This window comes from Mytilus galloprovincialis, chromosome 9, assembly GCF_965363235.1.
Source record: "Mytilus galloprovincialis chromosome 9, xbMytGall1.hap1.1, whole genome shotgun sequence".
In the NCBI taxonomy this organism is placed as follows: Eukaryota; Metazoa; Mollusca; class Bivalvia; order Mytilida; family Mytilidae; genus Mytilus; species Mytilus galloprovincialis.
This window is the reverse complement of record NC_134846.1, coordinates 88,159,848-88,172,866: the sequence shown is the minus strand read 5'-3', so window position 1 is coordinate 88,172,866 and position 13,019 is coordinate 88,159,848. Positions and strand designations below refer to the sequence as shown.

Genomic DNA, 13,019 nt, shown 5'->3' with positions numbered 1-13,019 from the left:
TGCTGTTTCACTGAAAGTCTTTGTGTTTGTCATTCGGTGTATGTGCTTATATAAACAATTACATTCAAGGTTAGTTGAAAGAAAAAAACCAAGAGAAAAAATATAACAAAAGAATATTATGCAAGAATAATTTTCGTTTAAAGAACTCAAATCTAAATTTGAAATAATTGTAAGTTTGTAAGGGGGGATGTCATTGAGTTCTTGAGTACTCGAGTAACGATCGTTGTTACCGAAATACCAAAATAATACTTGACTTATCGTTATCCTTTTAGAATGTGGTTGTTTTCTTAAGCTTAAACAAACAATATAATTATTGAGAGCGCCTCTCTGGAAATTAAACATTAATCAATATAAATAAAAATAAAATAATATTCATATGTTTAACTGTTATTTAAAATTCCTCCAAACATTGGTAGGCTATGAACATTCAAGGCTTACACTAAAAACAAATCGTGTCTTAGTTATCCCACCACCTCTGTAACGTCAGAGCGATTTTTTTTGTCAGCATGAATATAAGTTACCTAACGTATATGATAAATTAGAAATTACCTTGTCCCAGAAAAAAGTTGACAAAATAATATTTCTACATAAGAACAAGTTCTATGCACCCTCAGAAAATGATTAAAGGCAACAGAAAGTTCTGATCATCACACATTTGTTGATCAGTAAATGAGTTTTTGTAAGGTTCTAAAATACTGTTTTAATTTTAAAATCAATTGATTAGATTATTGACAGTTTACATCTTTAGTACATGTAGTAGATCTAATGAACTATTATTTACAGTATAAAATCCTTGGACTGTTATCTAGATAATAATGTTGATGATTTTACGTTCATAAGACAACGATCCACATATTGGTATAATTTTATGTTTCCATTTTGTAAATGTCTTACCGAGCGAGTGCTCATGAATCGCTCGTTAAATTTAACGAGTACTCGATAAGTTAATCTTCACCGAGTTGACATTCCTTGTTTGTACAATTGGAATTTTCTGTAGAATACAACAACAACACTATTTGATACCGACCCTGCACAATGGATCAATATTGGTGTAGAAATACTGTCTGATGGAACAAATGTAACAAAAACATTTGATGAACTGTGGAATATGTATGAACATCCTGATTATGGAGATGTCACAACACAAAGTGATATTATACAGGTACTGTTGTTATATTGATATCTTATATCTAATTAACTTCGAAGGCCGAGTTGCTACTTTTATTTGAAATTGCAATATACTTCATGATCGAATTCGCTTTGAGATACAGCTCTTTTAAGGTAGATTCATGGTATACCGCCATTTTGGATTGTACAATCACAGTACAAAATCGGTCTAGTTATTTGCCCAAATCAGCAAATTTGGAAACAGATTTGCAATTTAATAGTTAGACTGTTTTTTTTATATAAAGAAAACTTGTTAATTTATACTATCATTCAAAATATTGTAACAATATCAACCTTTTTGGCTTTAAAAATCATTTTTTTTCTTCAAATGAGCCATTTAAGGGGAGATGTCTCTTTTAGTACAAAATTTATACTGTGGTAATAGGGAAAATTGTTATTTGCACTTGTGGCAAGAAAACAAGGTGGGTGACATCATGTTTTCTTTTTATTTTCTTAAAACATGTTATGAAACCTATCTTCTCACAATTTATTTCAAAATTCTATCTCCTAGAATTTTTTTTATGCTCTCTTATTTGTTTTTCATGAACAAACTAACCAAATTTAGGCAATTTTCAAGGACTGATAGCTTGAAAAATAGCACGGTGACCCATACTTTTTATTATATATATATGAAAAAATGATAGTAAAATCTTCATTTTGCCAAATTATAAGAAAATTCTGTTTTAAAAAAACATTTACTTATGATCTAGCTTAAACATGTTATTTGTATGCTGTTTTTTAATTACCTTTGATCGAATCTGCTCCAGGCATGTTTATATATCAACTTATCAATACGACATTTTGTTTAATGTTTTTATGCCCCGAGTATCCGTTAGTTCGTTCTTCCGTCTGTTCGTCCGTCCGTCCGTTCGTCCGTCCATCCGTCCATCTGTCCCGCTTCCTGTTAAAGTTTTTGGTCAAGGTAGTTTTTAATGAAGCTGAAGTCCACTTGAAACTTAGTACACATGTGCCTTATGATTATGATCTTTCTGATTTAAATGGCAAATTAGAGTTTTGACCCTAATTTCATGGTTCACCGAACCTAGAAAATGATAGTGCAAATTTAAGGTTAAAGTTTTTGGTCAAGGTAGGTTTTTGATGAAGTTGAAGTCCCATCAACTTAACACTTAGTATACATGTTCCCTATGATATGATCTTTCTAATTTAAATTCCAAAATTAGAGTTTGTACCCCAATTTCACGGTCCACTAAACATAGAAAATGATAGTGCGAGCGGGGCATTCGTGTAATATGGACATATTCTTGTTGAAATATGTAATTGACATGCTCTTCTATAGAATATTATTATTGAACTTCATAATTGAAGCATGGCAAATTGTTGTATTTCTCAACACGCTCTTATGGAAATGAGGTATATAAAACTTAATCAGATAAAATGTTTCAAAACTTTCTCAGATCAATGGTTTAAGATATATATTTGAAAGATTATTTACGATTCAGTTTATTTTTTTCTTATTGTTATTGCGTATTCTATGAATGTTATTCTCAGCCACGGAATAACTTTCACGATCAATAAATATATGTCTCCTTTCAAAATTGACCAATATGTTTATCATATATAAAAAAAGTTATATGTGTTAATTTCCAATAAGTCAATTATCCATCAAACATTTAATGGACAATAATTTGATAAGTAAACACTAACAAGTAACTCAACCACCCAAACCTTAAGTTAAGCGAAAAACTAAATATTACTTTTATAGAATAGTGTCATTGTTTCTCTAATGCTCAAACACTTCCTTTACAACAGATTGTAGGTTTTGGTAAAAAAAAGTAAAAAAGCAAAAATACTTCGACGATAATTCAAATTGGAATGTTCATTGTCAAATGGTATCCCAAACGTCCAGACATGTAAAACAAATGAACAACAACTGTCAGATTCCTATCTTTCCATAGGCATTTCCTTATGTAGAAAATAATAAGAGTAAACCGGGTGTTATAGCTATGTATTATCAACTCTATACATCGAATAACTAATACATCTATATGATATTAAAAAACACCACTATTGGTCTATTTGCTGAAATGTATATCTCTTATTATGTTACGTTTAAAGATCTTTGCAAGCCAAATTTGATGATATATTTTAGCAATTGACAGACTTTTCCACGATACTGGCTAACACATCTAATGCAGTTGATGGAACATCCACTGTGAACTTAGACCAGGTTGCTAATAGTATTGGTACAACTATTGGAAACAAGCTATTCACCTCTAATTCCTCAGCTGTATGTTTTATTTGTTATGTTTTAGTTTTCCTATAACTAATGAAGCTCATACAAGATCCACATTACAAAATGTCATACCCTAACTCACAAATACTCATAGAGAATGAGTACAAATACATGTCGGATAGTAGGGCGTTAATTAATGCATATAGAAGCACTAGATGTCTGCTGAAACATCAGTACTGTATATTAAATAAAAAGTTTGACGACCAAAAGATTATTTTTTATGACCTGAATTGAGGAATTTGTATCTGTAATTTTCATTTTTTTAAGAAAAATCTGTTGAATGAAACGATCATTACCAAAATTATTCATAGGTGGTTCATAATTTATTCCCTTCAACAATGAATTATAGTTGTCGTTTGCATGTTTTATATGGTGAACCTTTCGTCCCCGAGGGTATCACCAGCCCAGTAGTCAACACTTCGGTGTTGACATGAATATCAATAATGTGGTCAATTTTATAAATTTCCTGTTTACAAAACTTTGAATCTTACGAAAAACTAAGGCTTTTCTTATCAATAAGGCATAGATTAACTTAGCCGCATAAGGCACAACTTTTTGGAATTTTGGATCCTCAATGCTCTTAAACTTTGTACTAGTTTGGCTTTATAAATATTTTAATAGGAGCGTCACTGATGAGTCTTATGTAGACGGAACGCGCGTCTGGCGTACTAAATTATAATCCTGGTACCTTTGATAACTATTATATGATGTACACTACGTGAAATTTATTTTTTTTTGAATAATAATAATAATAATTTACTGATGATAATATTTGTTTGCACGTTTTTGTAGTCAAAGGCTTTTAATGGAAATAAAGGTCTTTTGGAAAAGCTCAAAATATTGACGGATAACGAAACATACCCAAAGTATGAAGACTACATCTCAACATGTAAAGGTAATGTCTTCAAAAAGTCATTGTACATTGAAATATATCCAAAGTATGAAGACTACATCTCAACATGTAAAGGTAATGTCTTCTAATAGTCAGTTTACATTAAGATATATCCAAAGTATGATGACTACATCTCAACATGTCAAGGTAATGTCTTCTAATAGTCAGTTTACATTGAAATATATCCAAAGTATGATGACTACATCTCAACATGTAAAGGTAATGTCTTCTAATAGTTAGTTTACATTGAAATATATCCAAAGTATGAAGACTACATCTCAACATGTAAAGGTAATGTCTTCTATTAGTCAGTTTACATTAAGATATATCCAAAGTATGAAGACTACATCTCAACATGTAAAGGTAATATCTTCTAATAGTTAGTTTACATTGAAATATATCCAAAGTATGATGACTACATCTCAACATGTAAAGGTAATGTCTTCTAATAGTTAGTTTACATTGAAATATACCTAAAGTATGATGACTACATCTCAACATGTAAAGGTAATGTCTTCTAATAGTTAGTTTACATTAAGATATATCCAAAGTATGATGACTACATCTCAACATGTAAAGGTAATGTCTTCTAATAGTCAGTTTACATTGAAATATATCCAAAGTATGATGACTACATCTCAACATGTAAAGGTAATGTCTTCTAATAGTCAGCTTACATTGAAATATATCCAAAGTATGAAGATTACATCTCAACATGTAAAGGTAATGTCTTCTAATAGTCAGCTTACATTGAAATATATCCAAAGTATGAAGATTACATCTCAACATGTAAAGGTAATGTCTTCTAATAGTCAGTTTACATTAAGATATATCCAAAGTATGATGACTACATCTCAACGTGTAAAGGTAATATCTTCTAATAGTCAGTTTACATTGAAATATATCCAAAGTATGATGACTACATCTCAACATGTAAAGGTAATGTCTTCTAATAGTCAGTTTACATTGAAATATATCCAAAGTATGATGACTACATCTCAACATGTAAAGGTAATGTCTTCTAATAGTCAGTTTACATTGAAATATATCCAAAGTATGATGACTACATCTCAACATGTAAAGGTAATGTCTTCTAATAATCAGTTAACAATTAAACATATCCACAGTATTAACATGACATATCAACGTAAACAGTTAACAATGGAACATATCCAATATATGATAACTACGTCTCACCATGTAAGATAATGTCTTTCAAAATCAGTTAACAAGGTTTGGAAACTGCGTGATATTGTGCATATGAAGAAGACGTACAAAGACACATTTTGTAAATCGTAAAAGGTAGGGAATGTTGTCATTATGTTTTATGTTGTTTGATTTTTTTTTTTTTGGAAATAGGTAAGGCATTAAGAACAGATTTATTTAATTTCTGTTTAATTCTGTAACTTTAATCCTTGATCAAATTATATTTAGGGCCTCGATGGTCGAGTGGACTAAGTAGTTACTACTGTAATCGCTAGCCAGACAACACTGTTGTTGTGAGTTCGAAACCCACTTGTGCGGGTGCACTCGACTCAAATCTTAATTGACTAGGATTGTCATTTTTCTTATCAAAGGTCGATGTATTTGTACGGGCACTACGGCTTCCAACACAAATAAAAACTGACCGCCACAAGTTAGCCTAAATGCAGTGCTTGAAAGTGGCATTAAAGTACGAAAAATCAATCAAATAATCAATCAAATGATATTGTACGTAGCAGTAGTTAATAGTTTAACACAAATTAACCATTGCAGTAAGAATATCCGTCATGTTCATGAACATTTGATATCCTTTACATTGCTTTAATATCTGGAAGCAGAGATGTCGTCATGATAAACATTTTGATTTCTCGAGTGGGTTATGTATAGATATATATTGTTTCAGGTATGCTTAGGGTCCTGAACAATGCGTTGGAAGCCATATTACCCATAACATCAGTGGATACACCAACAACATTGGATATATATACCATAATGACGGATATCTCCAGCAGACAGGAATTATCTGAACCAAACGACGCTGATCTGACTCCTGTAGAAAGAGCATTTATTGCTTCACAGGTCGCTATGAAAAATGAACTGGATGCTGATTTTAAAAATGATATTGTAAGTGAAGTTCATAATTATAGCAGACTTATCGTACACAGTTAAGATGTATTACATATGGTATACAAAAACATTTTGAGTGCTCAATTGCTCTCACAGCGAAAAGTTATCACCATCACGATGAAGCATATACAACTCATAATTCAAAAAATCTGTACAGTAATTAAATTAATTTTGGAAGACATTTCAACCATTACAATGGTTTAACACCATTTCTCTTAAATTTACAAAATTTCAAAAACATAAGGATCAGAAACTGAAAGGTTGCCAAGTCTTTTTCTTCATAAAAGTATTACCATCTAATGATTGAACGTTAATCAACAGTGAACATTTCTTATATGTAATTTCTTATAAATATGAAGATTGGTGTCTATACTACGAACTTTAACTGTCAGTGTTCTTAAAGTCCTAACCAAAAGCGACAAGATGATTTACACTGGGGTAAATAAAGGCAACAGTAGTATACCGCTGTTCAAAACTCATAAATCTATGGACAAAAAACAAAATCGGGATAACAAACTATAACTGAGGGAAACGCATTAAATATCAGAGGAGAACAACGACACAACATAAGATGTAACACACACAGCAATGGACTAAGCATTAGACAAAATCCAATGAGAATAACCAATATAACATCAAAACCAAATACATGGATTTGGGATAGAAAAGTACCGTGACACGTCTTATAGTAATGTGAATTCACACTCAAAAATAGGAGAAAACAAACTACACAACGGAAACACAACGTAAAAATGTTTCACATACAGAAACGAACTATGATATAACAATGGCTATTTTCCTGACTTGGTACAGGACATTTTTAAAGAAAAAAATGGTGGGTTGAACCTTGTTTTGTGGCATGCCAAACCTCGCAAAAACTTATATACGTTTATTTATCGGAATCTTGGTATGAGGCGCTGTAACAAATGAAAAAACTGTCATTGAATTTTGCAATAATCCGATAGAAATATCATGAATAATAATGACATTAAAATAAATAAAAGATAACAAAATATAATGTAAATGAGATTTTGCCTTTAATTCTAAAACTCGGACTAGAAAAATTAGGCGTAGCCCTTTGAAGTTGTATATTTATCAATCATTTTAGTTTAAACTTGTCAGTCATTGGAACTGAACACAATGAGAAGATATGACATATACATTCTTCTAGCCTCTTTTTAATGGTAAATATCGTGTTTTTCTATCCTCTTTTTTTATTTTGTCGTTATTTGTTAAATGATTTCTATATGTAGGTTAAAACCCAGGTTCAAATACTATTGGACAGTATTTCCGATTTAGGTCACGTGCTCCAGAGACTGAACTATCGTAAACAGATGCCTGTTTACGTTCAAAATGGACACATCAATTCAACAGAAGATAAAAAACTGATAGCGGAGTTGATTCAGAATGGGTTTCAGAACAATGAAGTAGATGTAAATTTTGTCGAATCTGATTCCAAGTCTGCAGATGAGCAAGCTGTTCAGGTACATTTTTTATTCGGAATAACCGTAGATCAACATGATCAACATCAATTAAAGGGTTTTCATTGTGTTTAAATATTTGTTAATTTTTTATTTGTTAATTCTATCAAACATATATACAACATGTATGATTTCTAGTAAATCTAAATCTTGATGGGTGTTATTAATAAATGTAAATTATATAAAACATAATAATATGATCCCTTGCTGTTATTCAGTGTTTATAATGTTAGAGACATTATTTTATTGTAGATGCAGTTATTTCTTGTTTCTATATGAGTAGTATTGATATTGTTAAATAATGCCTCACATAATTCTCGATGTCACCAAATATGTCAACTTTTCTTTAAAGGTAACATTATATGACCACACACCTTTTTCTTGGGACGTGGAGTCCAAGTTCATATCATCTAAGACAGTAACAGTGTCAGTCGGAGATAGCAATACAACAAACTCAGCAATACCATCTAAAATCAAACTGCAAAATACTGATTTAGTACCAACAAGAAAAACTATAAATATAGCCATTCCTATAGACAAAAATGAAGCCACTTCACAGATGCTGTCGTATAAAATGTACTGGAAGACACCTGCAGACAGTTTGATAATCAGTATAAATAACGCCATTGACCACCTTAATCACACTATTTACATTCGGAAGACAGAACCTCCAACGGAAGACGAATATGACTGGAAGAAAATTATAAATTCCAGCGACTGGTTATCAACCAGCGAAATAAAAGTTATACTTGACAGTGGCCTATACACCGCTCCAACAAATGTGTATGTTGGAGTCCTTGTTCAAAAAGGTATATTAATTTTTAAACAAACAGAAAAGAAAGGTTGTTAAAGTCTGTGTTTGCCTTCTAGGGCTAAAATGAATGTTATAAATGTTTTTATCTGATTTGAAAAATTCAAAATCAAAACAAAAAGAAAACGAAAAAGAGAAGAATTCAGACAGAAGGCAGGATACTGGATACGTACTGTATATATATGCATACATTGTTAATATAATGCTGATATTTTTCATAACGATATATGTTTTTTTGGTATTTTATAATGCCGGTGTAAGTCATTTGGTCTATTATGAAAAGTTGTCTTTTTGGCACTTATACCACATCTGATTATGTTTAGATAAATTCCTATACTGAAATTATAATATGTACAAGGCCGTGCCTTGTAGATGCCAGTAAAACTTGTTAACACTAGACGAAACCAATACATCTTTTACTGTGTATATTGTTATGCGTTTTATTCTACTATGGCTAGACACAATGCTAGAGGTATAGGGGGAGGGTTGAGATCTTACAAATAAAATTGAAAATGAAAATGTGGAATGTGCCAAAGAGACAACAACCCGACCATAGAGCAGACAACAGCAGAAAGTCACCAACAGGTCTTCAATGCAACGAACAATTCTCGCACCCGGAGGCGTCCTTCAGCTGGCCCCTAAACAAATATAAACTGGTTCAGTGATAATGGAATATGTTTATCCCCGCAGCATTCTTGCTCTTGCCCCAAGTCAGGAGCCTCTGACCTTTGTAACTTTTGTACGTTTCTTTAGTTTTAGTTAATTTATATATTTTGGAGTTTAGTGGCACTTCCATTTTCATTAAACTAGTTCATAATTTTATATAGGTGCCAACTGGGGACCGTCTCCGGGTGCGTGATTTTCTCGCTGCGCTGAAAAACCCATTGGTTGCCTTCGACTGTTGTCTGCTCTTTGGTCGGGTTGTTGTCTCTTTATATTCCCCATTTCCATTCTCTATTTGATTGATATACCCATTATAACATTTGTTTATCTTTGTTTTACTTATGAAATAACAATGCTGTTTTTTTTTTTATAACAGAAAGATCGTCAACCCCTACATTAACCAGACGAAGGCGATCACTGAGTACTACTATTGTTGAATATGAAATAATTGGTGCTACGGTTGGTTGTAGAGTATGGGATACTGTAGAGCAGAAATGGAACAAAACATCTTGTCAGGTATGACTTTGATGACCCCATTGTCTTTTGTATTCAATGTAGTCCTATTTCAACTTGAGATTCAGTAAGTCATATTCATATCCCCTATTTGTAAAGTTACACCAATAGCCTATGATCATGCAGCTCGTTATAGGACTCATTGCAAACTTCAGTGTATATATACATATTCTATAGACAAAGAAAGTACTCTCACTTTAGCATACACATTGTGTCATTTAATAAATCTTATTACCTTTTTTTAACAATATTGTACACAATAACTCGACTGACACAGCTGTGTCTGTGAAAGTTCACGTCTAAATAGTTCCAAATTTCAGAGGAATTCTAGAGTATAATCACTGCATTTGTTAGTCTTTCATTAAAATAGTATCATATCATCAATTCATAATTTATGTCGTTTTCAAATGCATTTATAACATGTGACGTTAAAAAGCAAGAAATCTGGTTAATCATTCAGTTAGGTCAGTCGATTTGAAAGATATTTTGATTGCAAAGATGCAGGCTATATTCGTGTACAGTACAACATCGTGACAGATTATAAAAAATATTCCAATTTACATGTACACGTTATTTAAAAACCAATACATTGTCTCAAAGATAAATATTTTTTTCACAATGGACATTATTTACAAATAAAATAGTTCGAATAAATATAAATCCTAAAATTCTTTTCAAATTCAATTTTTCCTTCTGTTAATGATTTTTTTTTTTATAGCATTAGAGCCCTTCTATACTTTGTTTTGAATACCAAACAAGTATTACTATTTTTGTTCTGAATTTAGACAGATAATTTAGTATTATGTTATATTGTTTCTGCTGACGTACACGTATGTCATTGCTATATAGCATTCAAATATCGATAAGAAAGAATTGTGATTATTTATAGTTGCAGACAACACTAAATTTTCTTTGTATAGTCGTATTTCGATAGTTCTCGAATTGTGCCAAGCTTAATAGACTCATCCAGCACGTCGGTAGAAGCAGATTTCTTCAGAGTTATTTTTATTTTATAGCAATGATGGAGTTAATAAAAAAAAAGTGATAAGAGGCGTCATGAAAATTATTAAAGAAGGTTTTATTACAATACTGCATACATCTTATGAAATGTAAAATTTTCGAGGTAGAAGGACCCAAAACAAAGCAACTTCATAAGTTAAGTTAAAACCAACATGAAATGCAAACAATGTTAACAGACTACAAAACAAGCAACAGACTATAATATATCATACAAAAAACGAAATATCAAGCAGTACACTCTATAAAAAGATGTTGTGGTCTTAGCTGCTTCTGACGGACATATTCTCCTAGTGTATATAAAATAATGTTTTCTACACCTGTTATTTTTGTTATTTAGCTTTCTGCTGCATCAACCATCAATGAGACTGTTTGTGAATGTACCAGTCCACCCGGAAACAGTTTTGCCACTACTTTCTATGTGCCTCCAAACATGATAGATTTTGGAAGCGTTTTTGATAAGTTTGATTTGAAAAACAATGCAGCGGTGTTTGCAACAGTTGTATCACTAGTACTGTTGTATATTTTGTTGTGTGTATGGGCATTCAGACAGGACAAAAAGGACCATGAAAGGGTAATGCGTTAGCTTACTTATAAAATAGTTGACACAGTATTGTACAACATGAAGATTGTATAAAATTTTATGTAATCGGCAGTTTTAATAAAATGTCAAAGAAAATAATTACATCCAAAGTGTATGCCGATTTGTGTAAAAAAAAAACCACAGTTTTTAAGCAAAATAGAGACACAAAGAGTTACGAATTATAAGCTATACCATCCATCCAAAGCAAATATCCTATATATACCTCATCTACATTTAAGTACAAATTTTTAAATGTATCCCATTCAATGATGATAGCATCCATACATCATTAGTTTGCTCCAAAGGGAACAACTGAAGAAAATATTTATCAGCTTTAAAAGTATTGTCTTTATGCATGCATAAGTATTATTATTATTAAATGAATAAAATAAACATAGGTAATACATCATTTTCCTCAACAACAAATACAACCATTCAGTTACCTATAGTTGTCCATTTATTGAAAAGAAATAAAGTAAGGGGTCTGATTTAAACGTTGTATATAAAAGGTAGCTTCATGTTTTAAACCGAAAAAATACCAACCTTAAGATTAGATAGAACTGATTAATCAATGAAACTATTCCAGTGGGCTTTATCATACCTGAGTGACAACGGTCCTTACGACGATTACTTGTACATTCTGACGGTGTTCACAGGACTACACAGAAATGCTGGAACAAAATCAAGAATAGGTTTCATGATAATTGATGGAAAACCTAAGAAAAGCCATTTTTATGAACCAGATGTACGACTACTAGATGACGAAACACATCGAGTGAGTATTCGTTTATACGTGTAAATAAACTGTAACAAACATAAACTTTTAGCTACTTCTTTACAAGCAGAACCAAACACAATGAAAGTCCCAACTATGTACTGGCTTCCGAAGCTGCACAAAAAACCTTACAAATATAGATTTATTTCATCTTCCAGCCATTGTTCAACTACTAAATTGTCTGTTTTACTTACTAGTACACTTGGTACAATAAAAAACCTGATAATAAATTGTTCAAATAAGGCCTTTGAAAATAGTGGAATTAATTACTTTTGGAGTGTCAAAAACTCGTTGGAAGTACTTGATAAATTGCATGCATATATTGGTGATTTTGAATCTGTTCAAAGTTTTGATTTTTCTACCCTATATACCACTTTGCCTCATATTCTTATTAAGAAAAAATTCACATCCCTAATTAACTGGGCATTTAAAAAGTCGGAATGCGAGTACATATGTTCAAACTCTTTTAGATCATTTTTTAGTAGCAATAAACAAAAGAACTATGTCAATTGGACATGCTTTGATACTATTTATGCACTTGAATTTTTACTTGATAACATTTTTGTTCGCTTTGGAGATTCCGTATATCGTCAAGTTATTGGAATTCCAATGGGGACTAACTGTGCACCACTTATTGCGGACCTGTTTTTGTATTGTTATGAGTTACAATTTATGACTAAAATTAGCAAAGACCCATCAAAACAACATTTGATACAAAAATTTAACAATACTTTTAGATATTTGGATGATATAT

The 13,019-nt window shown here is 31.5% G+C and overlaps 1 protein-coding gene across 1 annotated transcript in view; it reads left to right on the top strand.

The window, feature by feature from the left end:
* Window positions 1-13,019, top strand: part of LOC143046286 (uncharacterized) — a 54,744-nt gene that overhangs the window by 32,951 nt on the left and 8,774 nt on the right. Inside the window, exons 10-18 of the mRNA XM_076219378.1 lie at window positions 998-1,162; window positions 3,278-3,415; window positions 4,214-4,316; window positions 6,199-6,419; window positions 7,676-7,906; window positions 8,256-8,712; window positions 9,754-9,893; window positions 11,248-11,481; window positions 12,077-12,265. Of these exons, the coding sequence (XP_076075493.1) occupies window positions 998-1,162; window positions 3,278-3,415; window positions 4,214-4,316; window positions 6,199-6,419; window positions 7,676-7,906; window positions 8,256-8,712; window positions 9,754-9,893; window positions 11,248-11,481; window positions 12,077-12,265 (1,878 nt within the window). The remainder of the gene's footprint in view (window positions 1-997; window positions 1,163-3,277; window positions 3,416-4,213; window positions 4,317-6,198; window positions 6,420-7,675; window positions 7,907-8,255; window positions 8,713-9,753; window positions 9,894-11,247; window positions 11,482-12,076; window positions 12,266-13,019) is intronic.